Below are 18,548 nucleotides of genomic sequence, written 5' to 3' on the forward strand. Positions count from 1 at the left end.
GAACAAAGCTCACTCGGACTCGGACAAGACTAAACGTTGACTTTATTTGATCTTGAAAGAAACTGCACGACCATGTGTTAGGCTTTGCATCTAACTAGTCACCAATAGACTGAATACAAAATATGAAATTAGATATCTTTTCTTCGAAGGATTTTTTTCACTATAACTCAAAACTCTCAAACAAAAATATAAATACCTGTCAAAAATTTATAATCTTCTCAGAACAATAATAACGTATGACAGTTATATTAAAATAAATAAAAGCAAGATAATATATTTTTTTGTTTAAATCGTTCCCTTCACTCATTTAAAGTGATGTGTATAAACACGAGTTAGCATAATATGATGATAAAGATATCGACGATGCCTTGACACGTGATCCATTTTAACAAAACAATTAGAATCAAATAAAATAAAACAACTTATGTGGGAAAAAATGTTCAAGTATAAAAAAACACAAATGCTAAAACTGAAAAAAAAAACTAGTTACCCATGCGATTAGAATCAAATAAATAAAACAACATATGTGGGAAAAATGTTCAAGTATAAAAAAACACAAATGCTATAACTGAAAAAAAAAACTAGTAAACCCATGCGATTTTACGTGGGTCACATTCACATTGCTAGTTCAACATATACATGGCTGATGGCTGTGAATGAAATAACATTTGAACCCCGCGCGCTTACACTGCGGCGGCTACACTCCAGGAAGAAAGTGAGTTTCAAGCAATAAAGCAAGCAACTGCTTGAGACGCAAGATGACTGCTTTACTAAAGAAAAAAAGCTTACTTATGTATCAAGGCATAGCATGGCGCTCACAGTCCCTTGAGGACGCCAAGCATAGCATGGCGCGGCTTGCAGATGGCCTCCAGAGGGACAGCCCTCGGGAGCGTGATTCCGCCCCCTTCGGCCATATCGACCTCGGCGCCGCCGACCGTGTCCCAGTCGAAGCACTGGATCAACGTCCCCAGGACCAGCCCCAGCGTCCGCAGCGCGAGGGCCTCTCCGGGGCATTTCCGCCTTCCCATCCCGAACGGCATCACGAACAGCCCGTCGGCACGGCCGTCCTCGAACCGCTCCGGCCTGAACGCGGCTGGGTCCGCCCATATCGCGGGGTCCCTGTGGATGGCGTACACGTTGACGAGGAGCATCGTCCCGCTCGGCACACGGTGGCCGCCGACCGTGCAGTCGACGGTGGACTCGTGCGGGACCAGCGTCGGCACGACCGGGTACAGCCGCAGGGTCTCGCTGACGATGCAGTGGAGGTAGCCGAGGCGCGGCAGGTCGTCGGCGCCGAGCAGCCGGGAATGCCCCACGGACGCGTCAATCTCCGCCTGCGCTTTCTTCAGAACATCGGGGTGGCTTAGCAGCAGCGACATCGCCCATTCCGCCGTCGTCGCCGTTGTTTCAGAACCCCCAGCGAACATGCTCTGCAGAGATCAGTCGAGAGACAAAACGCAGAACGGCGTAGTCAAGCCCGGAGCCTACTTAAACCACCATAGTAGTTCTCATCGTTTACCATGGAGCCAATTTTTGATCATATATAATATTTACAATATACAACACCGCTTTGATCGATGGAGGAAAAGAGACGATCAAAGCCGTAAATGGGTCTTTGCGCTTTCTCCCACTGTTCTCTTGAAACTCGAGAATTGCATATAAATCCAGTACCTTCGTATGAATGATATAAATCTAATGTACGCCCCACTTCAAATTATAAGCGATTTCGACTTCTCTAGATTTTTAACTTTTGTTGTACACTTCTCTTATATTTCAGGTGCCTAAATTTTAAAATAGTTTTAGTCAGTACTCATGCACCACCAATGCAAGTGAATTAATTTTTACGATTTGTTATCTATCTTCTCAAAAAAAATTATCTCTATTTAACTATATAAATAATTATTACTTATCTATATGTCAACATAAATAGTATTTTATCGTCCTTGTAGTTATGTGTAAAGGTTCTTTTATTCTCGGGAAAAAATTGAAAACAACTTTACAATTTTAATATAAAATATATGTCATTATTATCATCTAAAAATAAATTAAAACTCATAAATCTAAGTTTTAACAAGTATCTTTGTTTAGAGTACAAAATATGTATCTAAAGAATATTAAAATATTTTTTAAATTTAGAATGGAAGAAGTAATATTAAGTTAAACACTAATGCTTAAGATATACCAAATATGTATCAATAGACTCGCCGTGAAATATGTATTCACTTCTCCTATATGTCATATGCTTGATTGTTCTGTTGTTGTCCAATAGATAATTTTGTTATGGTTTTAATTAAAAATGAATTTTATATTGTGAGTTATTATTTTAAGTATACTATTAATTTTGATATTGTTCTTTGAAAATTCAGGCTAGACTAGTCGCTTGTATTAGCCTTAGCATATGTTAGATCTTATGGAGCATAAACTAAGCCAATATAAATGTACATGGTATCTAGTAGTTCTCATAGGTAGGCCACTATCAGTGTAAGGACTCGTAAGTCTATTATAGGGTTACTCAAAGTAGGGCATTGATGGCTTTCAGTGTAGGAAAATTCGATGTTGAACACGAAAACATTGATTTATACCAGTTTATTGCCATTGAGCAAATACCCAACTCTAGTTAGGCATGTTGTCTTTCATTGGGTTGCTAGTTATAATCTATTCGATTATGTTCGATTATCGATCTAGCAAGCACTGCCCTCTTTTGTATAGTCCATGAGTTAAGTTTTCTAGTCTGTTACAACGTAGGAGTCCTAATAGAATTACAATATATTAGTTCTAGTAGAATTACAAGGTAGAAATCCTAATGTCATATGGGGAAGACTAATTGGACTAGATATTCTTTCTTCCTTACGGGATATCTAGGGACCGTGTCCCATAAACCCTCGAGCTCTTCTTGGTTTAACTCTAAAGTCTTCTTGAATTTATAAGTATCGGTCGAGTAGAATCAAGCTTCATCCAAGTATTGTTCCTAAGAGAAACCATGAGGTGCTCTTCAAGAGAAACTATGAGGTGCTCTTCAAATCTTTAGGTCTTATATATGTGTCACTATATGGTGAAGCATAAATTCTTAGGGTGTGTTTGTTTTAACTTTTGGCTTTGGCTTTTGCCCCCTAAAAGTCAAACCAAAGGACTGAATCTGGAAAGCAGCTTTTTCTAAAAGCCGACTTTTTATAGTGCAAAACTGAAAGCACCTCTGGACCTGCTTTTAGCAGCTTTTAGGTGGAACTGTGAAAATATATATGGAAGAATTTTTAGCGACTTTTAGTAGTTTCCACCAAACGGTTTTTAGCTTTTTAGCAGTTCACAGCCCACAGCAGCTTTTTTCACAGCTCACAGCCCACAGCAGCTTTTTTCACAGCCATAGCTCAACCAAACAGACCCTTAGCCCCTAAACCTTTGGGTATTTAGCATGAATAAGCTGAGGGTTTGTCATGCAAATTTTCAATTCCTTTCAAAGAAATTTGAATACATTCGTTCAGAATATATAACCTGCTGCCCATAAGAATGAAACTGACTACCCTGAGTCAATTATAGGGGCATATACATCCTCGAGGATGCTAACGAGTAACCTCCCAAAATAATGGTAAGTGACCACTTTTTATTGAGTGGTTAAAATACTCCATGGTGAGCTTATGGACCTTTCAGTGGTAACTTTGCTTTATAACTTGGCATTCTAGACTTAAATATGATAAAATTTGATATGCATGACCCCTATGCGTAGTCGGAATAGTTGAAATTACTTTATATTACAACTAGAATAATTCTTGTGATATGGTTCAGTCCAAAACTGAGTAGGCGTCAACTACAATTAGGGGCACTTTTATGACTATATGGTTTTAGTCAAGTGCACTTGTTCTTCTAGGTTACTCTAATTTGTACCCAAGACTGACCCATGTTGAGTTGGAGGCCCTGAGCTTAGTAGGAATATAATCGACTAGGCTATGGCAGTGGCTGAATAGGCCGTGTAATTATCTTATCGTGTTGACTAAGCCATGCACTTATCTTCAATTATAATCTAAAATCTTGGCCTAACCGACTAGAATCCATCCATGTGATTGTTTTTGGTAGGGTTGCTCAAGATTCTCCTATATGATTGTCATCTCAGTTGTTCGTCATTGTTTCAGTAGAAAATGAACTTGTGTTAGTCTCATGTGTTGGACTTAGTGTTGAAATCTTTCAGCAGATAGCCAGAGTAGTGCTAGGATGAGCAACTTGATCGTGCAAAGCAGCAAATATAACTTGTATCCATCACCTTTGTAGATGAGCTAGACGTTAACTGAATCCTATCATATCCCGGTGCTGCAACTTGAACTCGTCATCCTAACGATAGAAAGTAGCAAACTAGCCTATATGTCTTTTGTATGGATAGAAAGTAATCAGGCAAGGTTGCCATGTGTCCAGAGAAAGAGACAACATCTTGTTGTATGTCATGTAGTAGGAACCAACACAAGGGTCATTGTATGCTCCCAAGGTAGGCATAGACAACATCTTATTATATGTTGAGTAGTAGGAACCAACAATGTAGCTATTATATACTATCTAAAATAGGTAGGGATGAAGTGTTATTGTGTGTCGAGTAGATGGAACTAATAGTGGAGCCATTATACGCTATTTATATTAGACAAGGATGGTAACATACTATTGTATGTCAGGTATCAGACACCAATGACATAACAATTGTATGATCCCTATAGTAGGCTGGGACAACATGCTATTATGTGCCAAATAGCAAGAATCAACAGTGAAGCTATTGTATGCTACTTAGAGTAAGTAGAGACTACATGTTGTTGTGTGCTGAGTAGTAGGAACAAGCGGTGGAGCAATTATATGCTACTTAGAGTAGGCAGAAATGGCATGTTGTTGTATGTATGCTCCCTAGAGTAGACATGGGCAATGTGTTGTTGTGTGTACAGTAGCAAGAACCAATGGTGGAACCTTATATGCAACTTAGAGTAGGTAGATACAACATGTTATTGTATGTCAAGTAGTATAAACTAGTAGTTGAGCCATTGTATGCTATTTAGAGTAGGTAGGAATAGCATGCTATTATATGTTGGACAGTAGAAACCAATGGTGTAGCTACTAATTATATGCTCTCTATAGTAGGTAGATACATCATGTTGTGTGCCAAGTAGCATAAACCAATAGTGGAGCCATTCTATGCTACTTAGGGTAGACAGGGACAACGTGTAGTTATGTGCCCAGTAGCAGGAACAAATGGTGAAGCCATTGGATGCTATTTAGAGTAGAAAGAGACAATATACTATTATGTTCCAAGTAGTAGGAACCAATCGGGGATCCATTATTTAGAGTAGGAGGGGATAATATGTGGTTGTGTGACGAATAGCAAAAACTAATAGCGGAGCCATTGTATGCTACTTAGAGTAGGCAACACCAACATGTTGTTGTGTGTCGAGTAGCAGGAACCAACGATAGAGCCATTGTATGCTACTTAGAGTAGTTGGACCGTGTTAGATTGTAGTTGTCTGATGGCTCAAGAGCAGACTCAAAAAATTTAGTCATGTTAGAGTTGGATTTGTACTTATAGTCAAATTAGGTTTCGACCACAATTGTTCAATGTATCAGAAGACGACTCGAAAAACTTGGTCGTGACCGAGTTGGACTCGTACTCTTAGCCAAACTAGGTTTTGACCGCAATTTTCTAATGGTTTAGAAGCTGACTCGGAAGACTTGATCATGTCCAAGTTGGAATCGTAGTCAAACTGGATTTGGACTGCAATTATCCAATGGCTTAGAAGCCTACCAACGTTATTTGTATGCCTGAGTTGAACTCGTACACACGGTTGAACTAGGTTGAGACCCGAGTTGTCTGATGGCTTAGTTATGTTCGAGTTGGACTCTAGCTTATAGTCGAACTGGATTTGGACTGCAGTTATCCATGCCTCAGAAGGTGACTCGAAAAACTTGATTATGCCTGAGTTTAATAAAATTGTGTTTGGTTCTTTACTTTTTTGTTACATGTAGTCATCTCGATGTTGAAACAATAGAAATATGGAGGTGAGAGTTCATAAATAATTTATGTATGTATGGTTTTTGCCAATTTGTACATGTATGTTATTATGAGTCGGATTAGTTATTATGCAAGAGTACGTAATTTTAGTTATAACCTAATTCGGACAACTAATCCGACTCATAATAACTTATATATTTTATGAGGTATCTATTTGTGATTATAAATGTTTTATACAAACTGTTGACGCCTTTTCGGAGCGCCAAACACTCAACAAGAACCGTGGCGGTGCCCTCTGCACAGGGGCGGACGGTCCGCGCGCAGGGGCCGGACGGTCCGCGGCCTGGTGCGAGGCGGCGGTGCTCTCTGGTCAGGCGCGGACGGTCCGCGGCACAGGGCCGGACGGTCCGCGACCTGGTGTAGGAGCTCGGGTTCCCTGCCTGACGGCCGGACGGTCCGCGCCCTAGGGCCGGACAGTCCGCGCGTGCGCAGGGGCGGCGGAAGATCACCGGCGGCGCCTGGATCTCGCTCCCGGGAGGGACCCCATCGGGGAGGAGAGATCCTAGGAGTTGTCTAGGCTCGGGCAGGCCGACCTAGACTCCTCTAATCGACGTAGAGTTGAGGAAAGGCGGAGAATTTGGGGATCGAGAGGCTAAACTAGGGCTAAACTAGAACTACTCCTAAGATAAAATGCGAAATAGAAGTTGTATTGATTCGATTGATGATTACAAATCGACCGTAGACCTCTCTATTTATAGAGGAGGGGGGTTGGACCCTTTACACAACTGATTCCGAGCTAATTCCGCGAATATAGCTAACAACCGTAGCACAAAACTCGGAACCCTAATCTGTTCTGCGCACGCGCGGACCGTCCGGCCCACAGGCGCGGACCGTCCGCTGGCTCATTATGGCGCTCAACATATGCCCCCTGCCTTTTGGTGGAGCTGAGCAAACCAAAAGCAACTAACTCGATGTGATCACATCGGTTCTCTTAGGCATCTTGCCACATACTAGGATGGTACTGTTTGAGGAAACGCCCATTCAAAGACTTAGGCAAATCCTTGCCTTGTAATGTTTGTAGCAAATAGGCGTTGCCAGACATCACCTGTTTTACTTTATAAGGACCCTCCTAGCTTGGCGACCATTTCCTGAACTTCTGGTCTTTATTCCTTAGAGGCAGAATGGTCTTCCACACCAAGTCTCCTACTTGAAATGATTTTGCTTTGACCTTCTTGTTGTAGGCCCTGGCTACCATGATCTTGTCCTTTTCTATTGCTCCCAAAGCTATCATCCTCTTGTCGGTCACCTCATCAATATTATCCATCATTGAATTATAATAATCAGTAGCAGTTAGATCATTTTGTCTGGCGAACCTGACTGTATTCAAACTTATTTCCACAGGCAACACTGCTTCCTGCCCACAGACAAGCTCAAAAGGAGATACTTTAGTAGCCCTATGTTTAGATATTCTATGAGCCCATAAAGCTTCAGACAAAATCTTATGCCAATGTTTAGGATTATCAGATACCTTCTTTTTTATCAAATTAATCAATGTCCTATTACTAGACTCGGCCTGTCCATTGGCCTGAGCATAATATGGAGACGAATTAAGCAGCTTAATTCTGTATAATTCAGCAAATTCACGTACCTCCTTTGACATAAAAGAAGTACCTTGATCTGTAGTCAAGGTCTGGGGAATGCCGAATCTATGAATAATATGCTCAGTTATGAACTCAATTACCTCCTTATGCGTCATGTTCTTTAGAGCAACGGCTTCAGTCCATTTGGTGAAATAGTCAGTGGCAACTAACACAAACCAATGCCCCTTTGATGATGAAGGATGAATTTCTCCAATAAAGTCTAATCCCCATCCTCTGAACGGCCAAGGCTTGATGATAGGATATAATTCGGCTGCAGGGACCAACTGTAGGTCGCCGAATTTTTGACACACTTGTCAACCCTTGTAGTACTTGAAACAATCAGCTATCATACTAGGCCAATAAAAACCAGACCTTCGCAACAACCACTTCATCTTTGGAGCTGATTGATGAGTACCACAAATTCCTTCATGTACTTCGGCCATGGCTAATATAGCATCATCTGGGCCCAAGCACTTAAGCAGGACATCATTGACTGTTCAGCGATAAAGTTCATCACTCATCAAAACATACTTGAAAGTTGTTCGCCGAATGTTCTTATCTGTCCTGATATTGGGATTTCGCAAATAATTAAGTATAGGTGTCCTCCAATCACTTGCATCGGCTTCAATGTCAGCCGAATCGATTAAGAGAACATTTCTGGTAACCCCGGACGGTCCGACGTCATCACGTGGAGGGTCCGCGACCTGGGAATTTGGCTCTGCACTGGTTATCAGATTCTCAGTTTTGTGAAATTTCCCTCTCTTTATCCGATAACCTGATGCATCTTGTGCCAAATCGTTAGCTCTATGATTCTCAACTCTAGAAATATGTCGAATACTGAATTCGTCAAAAGAATGGATTATGCTCCAACATTTCTCAAGGTAACTATTTAGAGTACCATCAAAACATTGATATTCTTCTAACACTTGTTGGACAACCAACTGAGAATCACCAAATACCTTCACATGTTTTACTCCCATACCATTTAAAAGTTCTAAGCCGAATAGGAGGGCCTCATACTCAGCTTGATTATTAGTGCAATAAGTTTTCAATCGGCTAGAGAAGTCAAAGGAGACATTACTTGGTGAAACAAGCACAATGCCAATTCCTTGCCCTTCATTGCAAACCGATCCATCAAAATATAAAGTCCAAGGAGTAATAGTGAGGTATGACATGTCTAGTTCATGAATATCATTAACCCGATGTTCTACAATGAAATCCGCTACGACTTGGCCTTTCATAGATTTCAATGGTTCATAGGCCAAGTCATATTCTATGAGTGCATAAGCCCACTTACCAATCCTACCACTCATAATTGGGTTATGCAACATGTATTTGATCACATCGGCTTGACCAGAAACAGTGCAATGACTAGACAGTAAATAACATCTACATTTGGTGCATGCATAAAACAAGCATAAGCATAACTTTTCAATAAAAGTGTACCTTGTTTCAGCATCCACCAACCTTCGGCTTAGATATGTCACCACATGCTCCCTCCCCTCAGTTTCTTGCATCAGAACAGCCCCAATAACCTTGTCTTCAGCTGCAATGTATAATCTGAATGGTGCTCCTACTTGTGGTGCTTTTAACACGGGAGCCGAAGATAAGTATTTTTTAATGAGATCAAATGCTTCCTGCTGCTCTGCCCCCCAAGTGAATTCGGCATCATTCTTAAGCCGAAGGATAGGGGTGAAGGCAGCAATCTTCCCGGCTAGGTTAGAAATAAACCTTCGTAAATAATTCACCTTGCCGAGAAACTTCTGCACTTCGACCTTACAAGTCGGAGGCCCCACATTCCGAATAGACTTGATTCGGTCAGGGTCTATTTCTATACCATGTTCATGGATGACAAATCCTAAAAACTTACCAGCCGACACTCCAAAAGCACATTTACGTGGGTTCATTTTCAAACCATACCGACGCATTTTATCAAAGGCTTTGCGCAAATCAGCTATATGAGGACTAAACTCAGCCGATTTGACTACAATATCATCAATGTAGACTTCCACAGTGTTTCCTAACAACTCATGGAAGATCAGATTCATAGCCCTCTGATAAGTAGCACCAGCATTTTTAAGACCGAATGTCATGACAACCCATTCAAATAAACCAATGAAGTCTGGACATATAAAGGCCGTTTTAGACGCATCCTCTTCGGCCATGAAAATCTGGTTATATCCGGCATTACCATCAAGAAAGCTAATAATTCTATTTCCTGATGCATTATTGATTAATGTGTCGGCTATGGGCATGGGATATTCATCTTTAGGAGTTGCTCTATTTAAATTGCGAAAATCAATGCATACCCTAAGCTTACCTGACTTCTTCTTCTCTACCGGCACAATATTGGAGACCCACTCTGCGTATCTGCAAGGTCTAATAAAACTAGCTTCTAGCAGCCGGTGGATTTCGTCCTTGATTCGTGGGAGAAGATCTGGACGAAATGTTCTAGCTTTTTGCTTGAAAGGTCTGAAACCAGACTTAATAGGAAGTCGATGTTCGACAATCTCTCGGCTTAGTCCAGGCATTTCAGTGTAATTCCAAGCAAAACAATCTGAATATTCCTTTAATAGACCGATCATCTCATTTCTAGAATCGGTCTCCAGGGTCTTGTTTACAAAAGTCGGCCTTGAAGTTTTACCATCTCCTATGTCAATCTCCTCCAAAGGATCGGCCGATGTAAACCCCTGTCCTAGTTTGTCAAGATCTCTGAATTCCTCTATCATGTCCCCCACAGAGGAATCAGATGGTCTTTGTGTGATGGTGGACTTTCCGGTCTCGGGGACCGGATCATCCGTAATACTGTCTTTTCGCCGTGGTAGATGTTCGGTCTTAAAGTCCGAACTGTTTTGTGAAAGACCGGACCATCCGGCTTTGAGAGCCGAATTGTCCGTGATCAACGACTCATGAACTCTGTGTGTATTTATCATTTAAACTTTATTTAGGATTTAGCCGATTCTCCATCGGCTCTAGCATTACAGGAATGAAACCTTTCTTATCTATACTTATGAACTGATAATCAGAAAAATCTACTCTTGTGAGACATGTAGCAGACTCATAAGTCCAGAGTACAGGGGCATCGGCCACAGCGATGCAGGCCGATATATCAGCATGTACTTGTTCTACCTCATCGCCTACCCATTGTATTAGCATTTGATGTAATGTAGAAGGTATACATTGATTGTCATGAATCCAATCTCTGCCTAGAATTAAACTGTAATTCCCTTCTACATCAGCGACGAAGAATGCAGCAGTAAGGGTCTTAGTCCCGATGGTTAATTCAACGGACGTGACTCCCCTGGCTTTAATCGAACTATCCCCAACACCGCTGAGGGTCATGTTGGTTTTGACTAGTTCGTCATCTTGTTTACCTAATTTTCTATATAATGAATAAGGCATTAGATTTACAGCCGCCCCTCCATCTACCAACATCTTAGCAATCGGTATTCCATCAATGTGACCGCGCACGAAGAGCGGCTTTAAATGATTTACTGATTCCTTTGGTTTAGTAAAGGCGGCTTCTTTAGGACCAAAATCAAACTGGGCAACAACAGGTTCATCGTCGCCGATGATAGTACAATCGGCAGAGAATGTAATAATATTTACATCCATACCTGGGCGTTCTCAAGAAGCCTCGTAGTCGACCAGGTCTTCTCCCAGCAGGTCGTCCTCTTCCATTGATGTTGTCGTGTCGTTGGAGGCTTCCTGGTGAACAGCGGACGGTCCGCGTGCGGGGGCCGGACGGTCCGCGCCTGGTGCAGGTTGTGCAGAGACTTCCTGGTGAACGGCGGACTGTCCGCGCGCAGGGGCCGGACGGTCCGCACCTGGTGCAGATTGACTTTCTATTTCTGTGGTCGTTTGTTTTTTCTCAACGGCCTTCGGTCTCCATTTCTTTTGCGGTGGCGGGTATAGTGGATGTGTGTCATTAAATGTCTTTTCCGCCTCCTTTTCCTGGCTCTCCTTTGCTCTTAGGCGCTGTAATTTTCTCTTTTGGGATCGTGTCAATCCCGCTGGGCACCATCGAGGCATGGAGTATTTTGGATCGGCTATTTTGATGGTAGCCGTATCCTTTTCGGTTGTGTTGACCGATTCGCCGAAAATCATCGGCCCTTTATTGTCTCCCTGTATGACAACATCTACAGTGCCTATTTTGATGATGTCCTTTTTTGTTGTTTTTTGAGTTGCTGCAGGCATATGCCCCCCTGCCGGATTGGTCGGCCTTGGAGGCCGAGTAGTCCGGCAATCCTGTTGGGTCTGTGCCTGGTGACCGGATTGAGCGGTGCTCAATCGATCTTGTATTGGTGGCGTCAGCCTGTCAAAAACAGATGTTTGGGGTGCCCCCCAGGCGGGGTACTGTGGCATCCCAAATGGGTATGGTGGCATGCCCCACATTTGATTTAGGACATATGGTGAAGGTAAATATGTGTATGGATATGACATAGGTGGATAAGGGGGTGGAGGTGTCCATGTCGGTATGTTAGGTCTCAATTGTACAGTATGACCTTTCATTTCTTCCGATTGGAGTGGTCCAATCGGCCTGACTGCGCTTGCCCCCCAGTACTGGAGGCTGTGATGGTCACCTTTAGGGTCTCCCCTCCATCGGGAGTCTTCTCGGCTACCACTTTCCTGCAAGAAACTTTATGATCCTCATCGGCCTTTTTAGAATTGCCGATGATTGCCTCTTTGCCTTTGCCTTTATCGGCCGTGTTTGGCCGAACCAGGACTTTCTTGCCTTCAAAGTCGATCACGTTCATTGGAAAGGGCTCTGTATCCACCTGCATTTCCTTAAATTTCAATCGTCCCTCATTAATGGCCGATTGAATCTGTCGTCGGAATACATTACAATCATTAGTGACATGAGAAAATGAGTTATGCCACTTGCAGTATGCACGACGTTTTAGCTCGTCGGCGGATGGAACAGTGTGATTTATTTTAATATTGCCATTTTTGAGTAATTCGTCAAATATTTTATCGCACTTACCAACATTAAACGTAAACTTAACCTCCTCTTGTCGTTTCTTTTGAACCGGCTGCAAGGAGGAACAAGCCGAAGATTTGGCCTGTTTTGGCCAAACCATTTCAGCAGCATATACTTCTGCTGATTCGTCATCTGAGCTACTTTGGTCGCATTCTACTATATGTACGTTGTGACGCATTGTTTTAGCAGTTTCTTTGCTCCGGCTTTCGCAAGCCAAAGCCCTCTGGTGTAATTGTGCTAGTGTAAAAAATTGGATGCCTTCTAATCTCTCTTTTAAATAATATCGTAGACCATTAAAGGCTAATCCTACTAGTTGTTTTTCTGCTAGATGAATTTGAAAGCATCGGTTTCTTGTATCGCGGAATCTCCGGATGTAATCATTAACCGATTCGTCTTTTGTCTGTCGCAATGACACTAAATCTACCAAATCCAATTCATAATCACCGGAGAAAAAATGATCATGAAATTTTTGTTCTAGATCCCCCCATGATGAAATGGAATTAGGAGGTAAAGTGGCATACCATGCAAACGCGGTTCCCGTTAGCGATAATGAAAATAAACGCACGCGAAATGCCTCTGTGTCTGCCAATTCTCCCAATTGTGCTAAGAACTGGCCTATATGTTCGCGCGTGTTTTTCCCTTGATCACCCGAAAATTTTGCGAATTTGGGTGTACTAGTTCCCTGTGGGTACGGGTGGTGATCAAATCGGTTGTCATAAGGTTTCCGATATGATTGCCCCCCAGGGACCATGCTTACTCCGAGCTTATCTCGGAACGCCCCGGCTATTTCTTCCCTCACTATATTAATGGCAGCCGGTGCAAGGCCACCGGCTCTCTGGTCAAACATAGGTGGGGTTGGTTGCATATTAGTATGTTGTCGTTCCCCCCATTGGTTTGAGCTACGTGGTGCATTTCCATTTGCCCTATACGGCTCATAGGTTTGATCGTTTCTTTCCGGCCTTTTAGGTGGGGCCGGAAAGCTTTCCTGGGCTCTGGATCCTGAATTAATGGGTTGGTGAATTGCATAATGTGATGGGAAGTGTTGCTGAGACGGGCGAGGATTCAGGTAATAATCCTCCTCAAAAGACTCATGCGCGGACTGTCCGGATACGTATCCGGACCGTCCGTGGTTATATGCGGACCGTCCGTCGTTGTATGCGGACCGTCCGACTTGGTAGTTTGGGTTCTGTGTCATATGTGGTGGCTCGGGCGCATATCTAGGTAACTCATTAAAAATAGGCCCGACTGTTGCTCGCCCGGACGGTCCGCGCTCACGTGCGGACGGTCCGGGCATGTGCAGATCGGCTGATTTGCTGCCGATTTGCGGTTGCTCAGGGTATGTGTCCATCGGCATCCCATAAAGGGGTTGTGACTGGTCGTGACAACCTGTAGCCGATGTATTACGCGTGTTACCCCCTAACTCAACCTCGTGAGAAGGAAAATTTGCGATATTAGATTTATCAAATGCACGTACTAGTCTCTTAAAATCGCTTTGCATACCCCCTATGATGTTCTGCATTTGCTCACGTTGCTCTTCTACATAATTTCTAAGAGATTGTAACTCGTTGGTATTACTTACATTGGGGATATCTGGCGTGGGTTGGAGCGAAGCCGGATCCGTCGCCCGATGTCGGACGACCTTGTTGTTCCTGTCCACTTTGAAGTTGGCCAAGAATTTTGCTTTCGCCTCCTGGATCATCCGCTCCTTGTGCTCCTCAAACTGGAGCTGCTCGTCAGCCGGCAAGGTTTCCCAAGTCGGCTCTATGATGTTGCTTGGAGAAATATCAGAGCTATCCTTTGAACCGGCCATTGAGGGCCGATTTGATGAGCCTAGATGTGTTGTCCCCAGCGGAGTCGCCAAAAAGTATGTTGACGCCTTTTCGGAGCGCCAAACACTCAACAAGAACCGTGGCGGTGCCCTCTGCACAGGGGCGGACGGTCCGCGCGCAGGGGCCGGACGGTCCGCGGCCTGGTGCGAGGCGGCGGTGCTCTCTGATCAGGCGCGGACGGTCCGCGGCACAGGGCCGGACGGTCCGCGACCTGGTGCAGGAGCTCGGGTTCCCTGCCTGATGGCCGGACGGTCCGCGCCCTAGGGCCGGACGGTCCGCGCGTGCGTAGGGGCGGCGGAAGATCGCCGGCGGCGCCTGGATCTCGCTCCCGGGAGGGACCCCGTCGGAGAGGAGAGATCCTAGGAGTTGTCTAGGCTCAGGCAGGCCGACCTAGACTCCTCTAATCGACGTAGAGTCGAGGAGAGGCGGAGAATTTGGGGATCGATAGGCTAAACTAGGGCTAAACTAGAACTACTCATAAGATAAAATGCGAAATATAAGTTGTATTGATTCGATTGATGATTACAAATCGGCCGTAGACCTCTCTATTTATAGAGGGGGGGGGCTGGACCCTTTACACAACTGATTCCGAGCTAATTCCGCGAATATAACTAAGAACCGTAGCACAAAACTCGGAACCCTAATCTGTTCTGCGCACGCGCGGACCGTCCAGCCCACAGGCGCGGACCGTCCGGACCGCGGACCGTCCGGCCCACAGGCGCGGACCGTCCGCTGGCTCATTATGGCGCTCAACACAAACTTTTACTCTCTCCGATCCGTCCTAATTTATAATTCATTTGACTTTTTTTACTAAGTTTGATGAGCTCGTCTTATTTAAAAATTTTCGAAAAGATGAAAAATTCAAAGCCTTTAAGTATATTATATGCTAAACGATTTCACAGTAAAAATTAATAATAATGATGAATTTGAGGTAACAAAAAGTCAAATAAATTATAACCTGGAACCAGAGAGTTCAAATTATTTTTATACTGCGAAACGTATAACTGGATTCCTTTAAGACGGAAGTAGCAAGATGATAAAACGGAAGTAGGAAGATGATAACGACAGACACGTCAACGTTAGCGATATATATACTCCAACGTAGACCTAGCTTTTGTTGCACAGTAGTAGCAACATGGCGCCGCAAACTACGCACTACTAATCTACTATATATAGTATTCCCTCCGTCTCACGGTCTTAGTTTTTTATGCAATGATGATAAATCTAAACGTAAATATAAAATACATACATCAAATATTATATAAATCTAATAATTATTTAAAACAAATTTTAATTTGTGACACACTACCACGTGGTAGATTATTGTAGATATGACATGTATGGTGGGTTGTCGGTACGACATGGTTTAGGACCGGACTGGGCCACTATTTTTACACTTCGGACTAGCACGGCACGGCCTAAAAGTTTATCGGGCTTTCCTTGCCCAAACTCGTTTGGCACGAAGCACGATGGGTTTGGACCGGGCTGGCCCAACCTGGCCCGATTCCCAGCACTAGGCTGTCCAAATCCCAACCAAACCAGAATATCAACATCTGCTATTTAGGCGAACAGATCCACTGGTGGCTGCCAATTTTTGGATAAACGTTGCTACAAAAGATAGTGGATTTATGTGGCTACAACTTATTAATGTACGCCAATGTTCTCGATTTGACCCAGCATCAACCAATTAATTCCATATTCAATCATTGTCAGGACTGAAACTGTAGCAACACGAGTGGTAATGGCCAGTGCAAGAAGAACAAAGACGAAGAATCACTCACCGAGCACAGAGCCATGATCATGGTATCCGTGTACACCTCCGGTTCTGACTTCTGCAGTGAGAGCAGAACGCCAATCATGCTCTTCTTATCGTTGTTCTCGCCGCCCTCCTCCAGCCTCCGCCGCTCCGCGTCGATGAGCCGCCGTAGGAACGCGTCCCTTGCGCTCACCGCGCGCAGGATCTTGTTCCTCACGCCGAACACGTCGAGCCACCGTAGCACCGGCAGGTAGTCCCACGCGTTGGCCCCGCTGAGAAGCGGAAGGAACACGTCCAGCGCCTTCATGAATTCCTGGGCCTCCGGAGACATGTCCGTGTCGTCGTCCGCCACGGCACGGGACGTCTTGGTTCGCGCGATGGTCTCCATCAGGGCGCTGTGGGAGAGCTCGAACAGCCTCCGCTTCAGCTCGACCCTCGCGGCGCCGGCGGGGGCGGCGGCGGCGGATTGGTACATCCTCCGCGCCATTGCGCGCACCTCGGCGGATATGACGGGGAGCATGCAGCTGACGCGGTGCGCGGACAGGAGCTGCACCGTGGCGACGCGGCGGAGGTTGCGCCAGTACGGGCCGTAGCGGCACATTGGGAGCGTGGCGCCGCCGAAGGAAACCAGCAGGAGCGTGGGGAACCGCGGGCGGTTCGCGAAGCAGACGTCATTCTCGGTGAAGCACTCCGTGGCGCAAGCCGCGGACGACACCACCACGGCTTGCCGCGAGCCGAGCCGGAGGAAGAACACCGGCCCGTAGCGTTCCGCGAGGCGAGCGAGCGCCGCGTGGATAGGCTTCCGTAGGAGGTGGAGGTGACCCAAGACCGGGATGGCGGGAGGGCTCGGTGGCAGCTGCGTTCTCTTGTTCTTGCCATTATTGGTCCTGCGGCGGTGGCGGCCGAGGAGATGGTGGAGTAAGAAGAGGAAGAGGAAGAGGAAGGAGAGGGTGACGACATAGGCCGGCTCCATGGATTCCCGGTGTTGGGAGTAACGACTAACGAGTGGGCTTTCTCAGTTCTCCGGAATTTTTTGATGTGCTTGTTGTGTTGCATATGTACAAGGCGTAATGAAGCACTGCCGCAGTGTATAGTTTGGCATTTAGTTTTGGGTACGCAATCCCTGACGTTAGTAGAAGTTCGCCATTTAGCCACGTGTTATAGTCTTCTAGAAGCTGTAGATATATAATATAGTATACTCCACTGAATTTGGTACCTATTTTTTCATACCAGTCCATTAACCTGCTGATTAGAATTTAGAACTTTTTTATACATAAGTAGTATTAGAGTTATAAGGCATTAGAAATGTATATCATTATGTGTTATTTAGGTCTTTAAACTTTTAAAATTTTTTTTAGATTTTTTAACTTGCCCTTGAGTGAAATTTAGGCCACATGCTCTTAAAGTGCCAAGTTCAGATCTCACGCTTCACTACTGGAATCGAGCGCTTTGTCTGAAAAACACTCGGCAAAGTCTTTACCGAGTGTGACACTCGGCAAAGAGAGCTCGGCGAACAGTACATCGGCGACGACTTCTTTGTCGAGTACTTTTTATCAGACACTCGACAAAGAAAAGCGGCTGTCACGACGCCGAGTGACGGAGACAGCGCCTTTGTCGAGTATTCTAGGTGACACTCGGCAAAGAAGTTACCTTTGCCGAGTGTCTACCGACCTGCACTCGGCAAAGGGTCCACCAGCGGGGCCCTTTGTCAGGTTCTTTGTCGAGTGCTCTAGGAGGCACTGACTTCTTTGTCGAGTACTTTTTATCAGACACTCGACAAAGAAAAGCGGCTGTCACGACGCCGAGTGACGGAGACAGCGCCTTTGCCGAGTATTCTAGGTGACACTCGGCAAAGAAGTTACCTTTGCCGAGTGTCTACCGACCTGCACTCGGCAAAGGGTCCACCAGCGGGGCCCTTTGTTAGGTTCTTTGTCGAGTGCTCTAGGAGGCACTCGACAAAGCTTGCCTCTTTGCCGAGTGCCAGGGGCCACAACACTCGGCAAAGAAGCTTTACCGGTGCCCAGGTGTTGGTTCTCTGCCGAGTGCTATGGCCCTGACACTCCGCAAAGCACTCTTTGCCGAGTGTAACACTCGGCAAAGTGACCAGTATACACCTTTTTTATTTGTTTTTTCTATTCCATACAAACAAACAAAAGATATCACATATACATCACAGATATCATCACAGACATAAGTATCCAACACAAACTTAAGTATCCAAGTTCTCAACACAAACATAAGTATCAAGAACATAAGTCTCATAAGTCTCAAGTTCTCACACAGCATTACCAACAAGTTCTGAAGTCTCAAGTATCTCATAAGTCTCAACACTAAGAACATAAGTCTCATCGAGGTGGGTGGCTGGACTGGT

At 44.6% G+C, this 18,548-nt stretch overlaps 1 protein-coding gene across 1 annotated transcript; it reads right to left on the reverse strand.

The window, feature by feature from the left end:
* Window positions 1–572: 572 nt before the first annotated feature.
* On the reverse strand, window positions 573–17,133 carry LOC100382629 (uncharacterized). Its single transcript, NM_001175353.2, has 2 exons — window positions 16,203–17,133; window positions 573–1,430 (listed from the first exon to the last, which is right to left on the reverse strand). The coding sequence occupies exons 1-2, from the start codon at window positions 16,776–16,778 to the stop codon at window positions 816–818; spliced, it is 1,191 nt and encodes a 396-aa protein (NP_001168824.1). The 5' UTR covers window positions 16,779–17,133; the 3' UTR covers window positions 573–815.
* Between the last annotated feature and the right edge of the window lie 1,415 nt (window positions 17,134–18,548).

The sequence above is a fragment of the Zea mays genome, chromosome 1, assembly GCF_902167145.1.
Source record: "Zea mays cultivar B73 chromosome 1, Zm-B73-REFERENCE-NAM-5.0, whole genome shotgun sequence".
NCBI lineage: Eukaryota > Viridiplantae > Streptophyta > Magnoliopsida > Poales > Poaceae > Zea > Zea mays.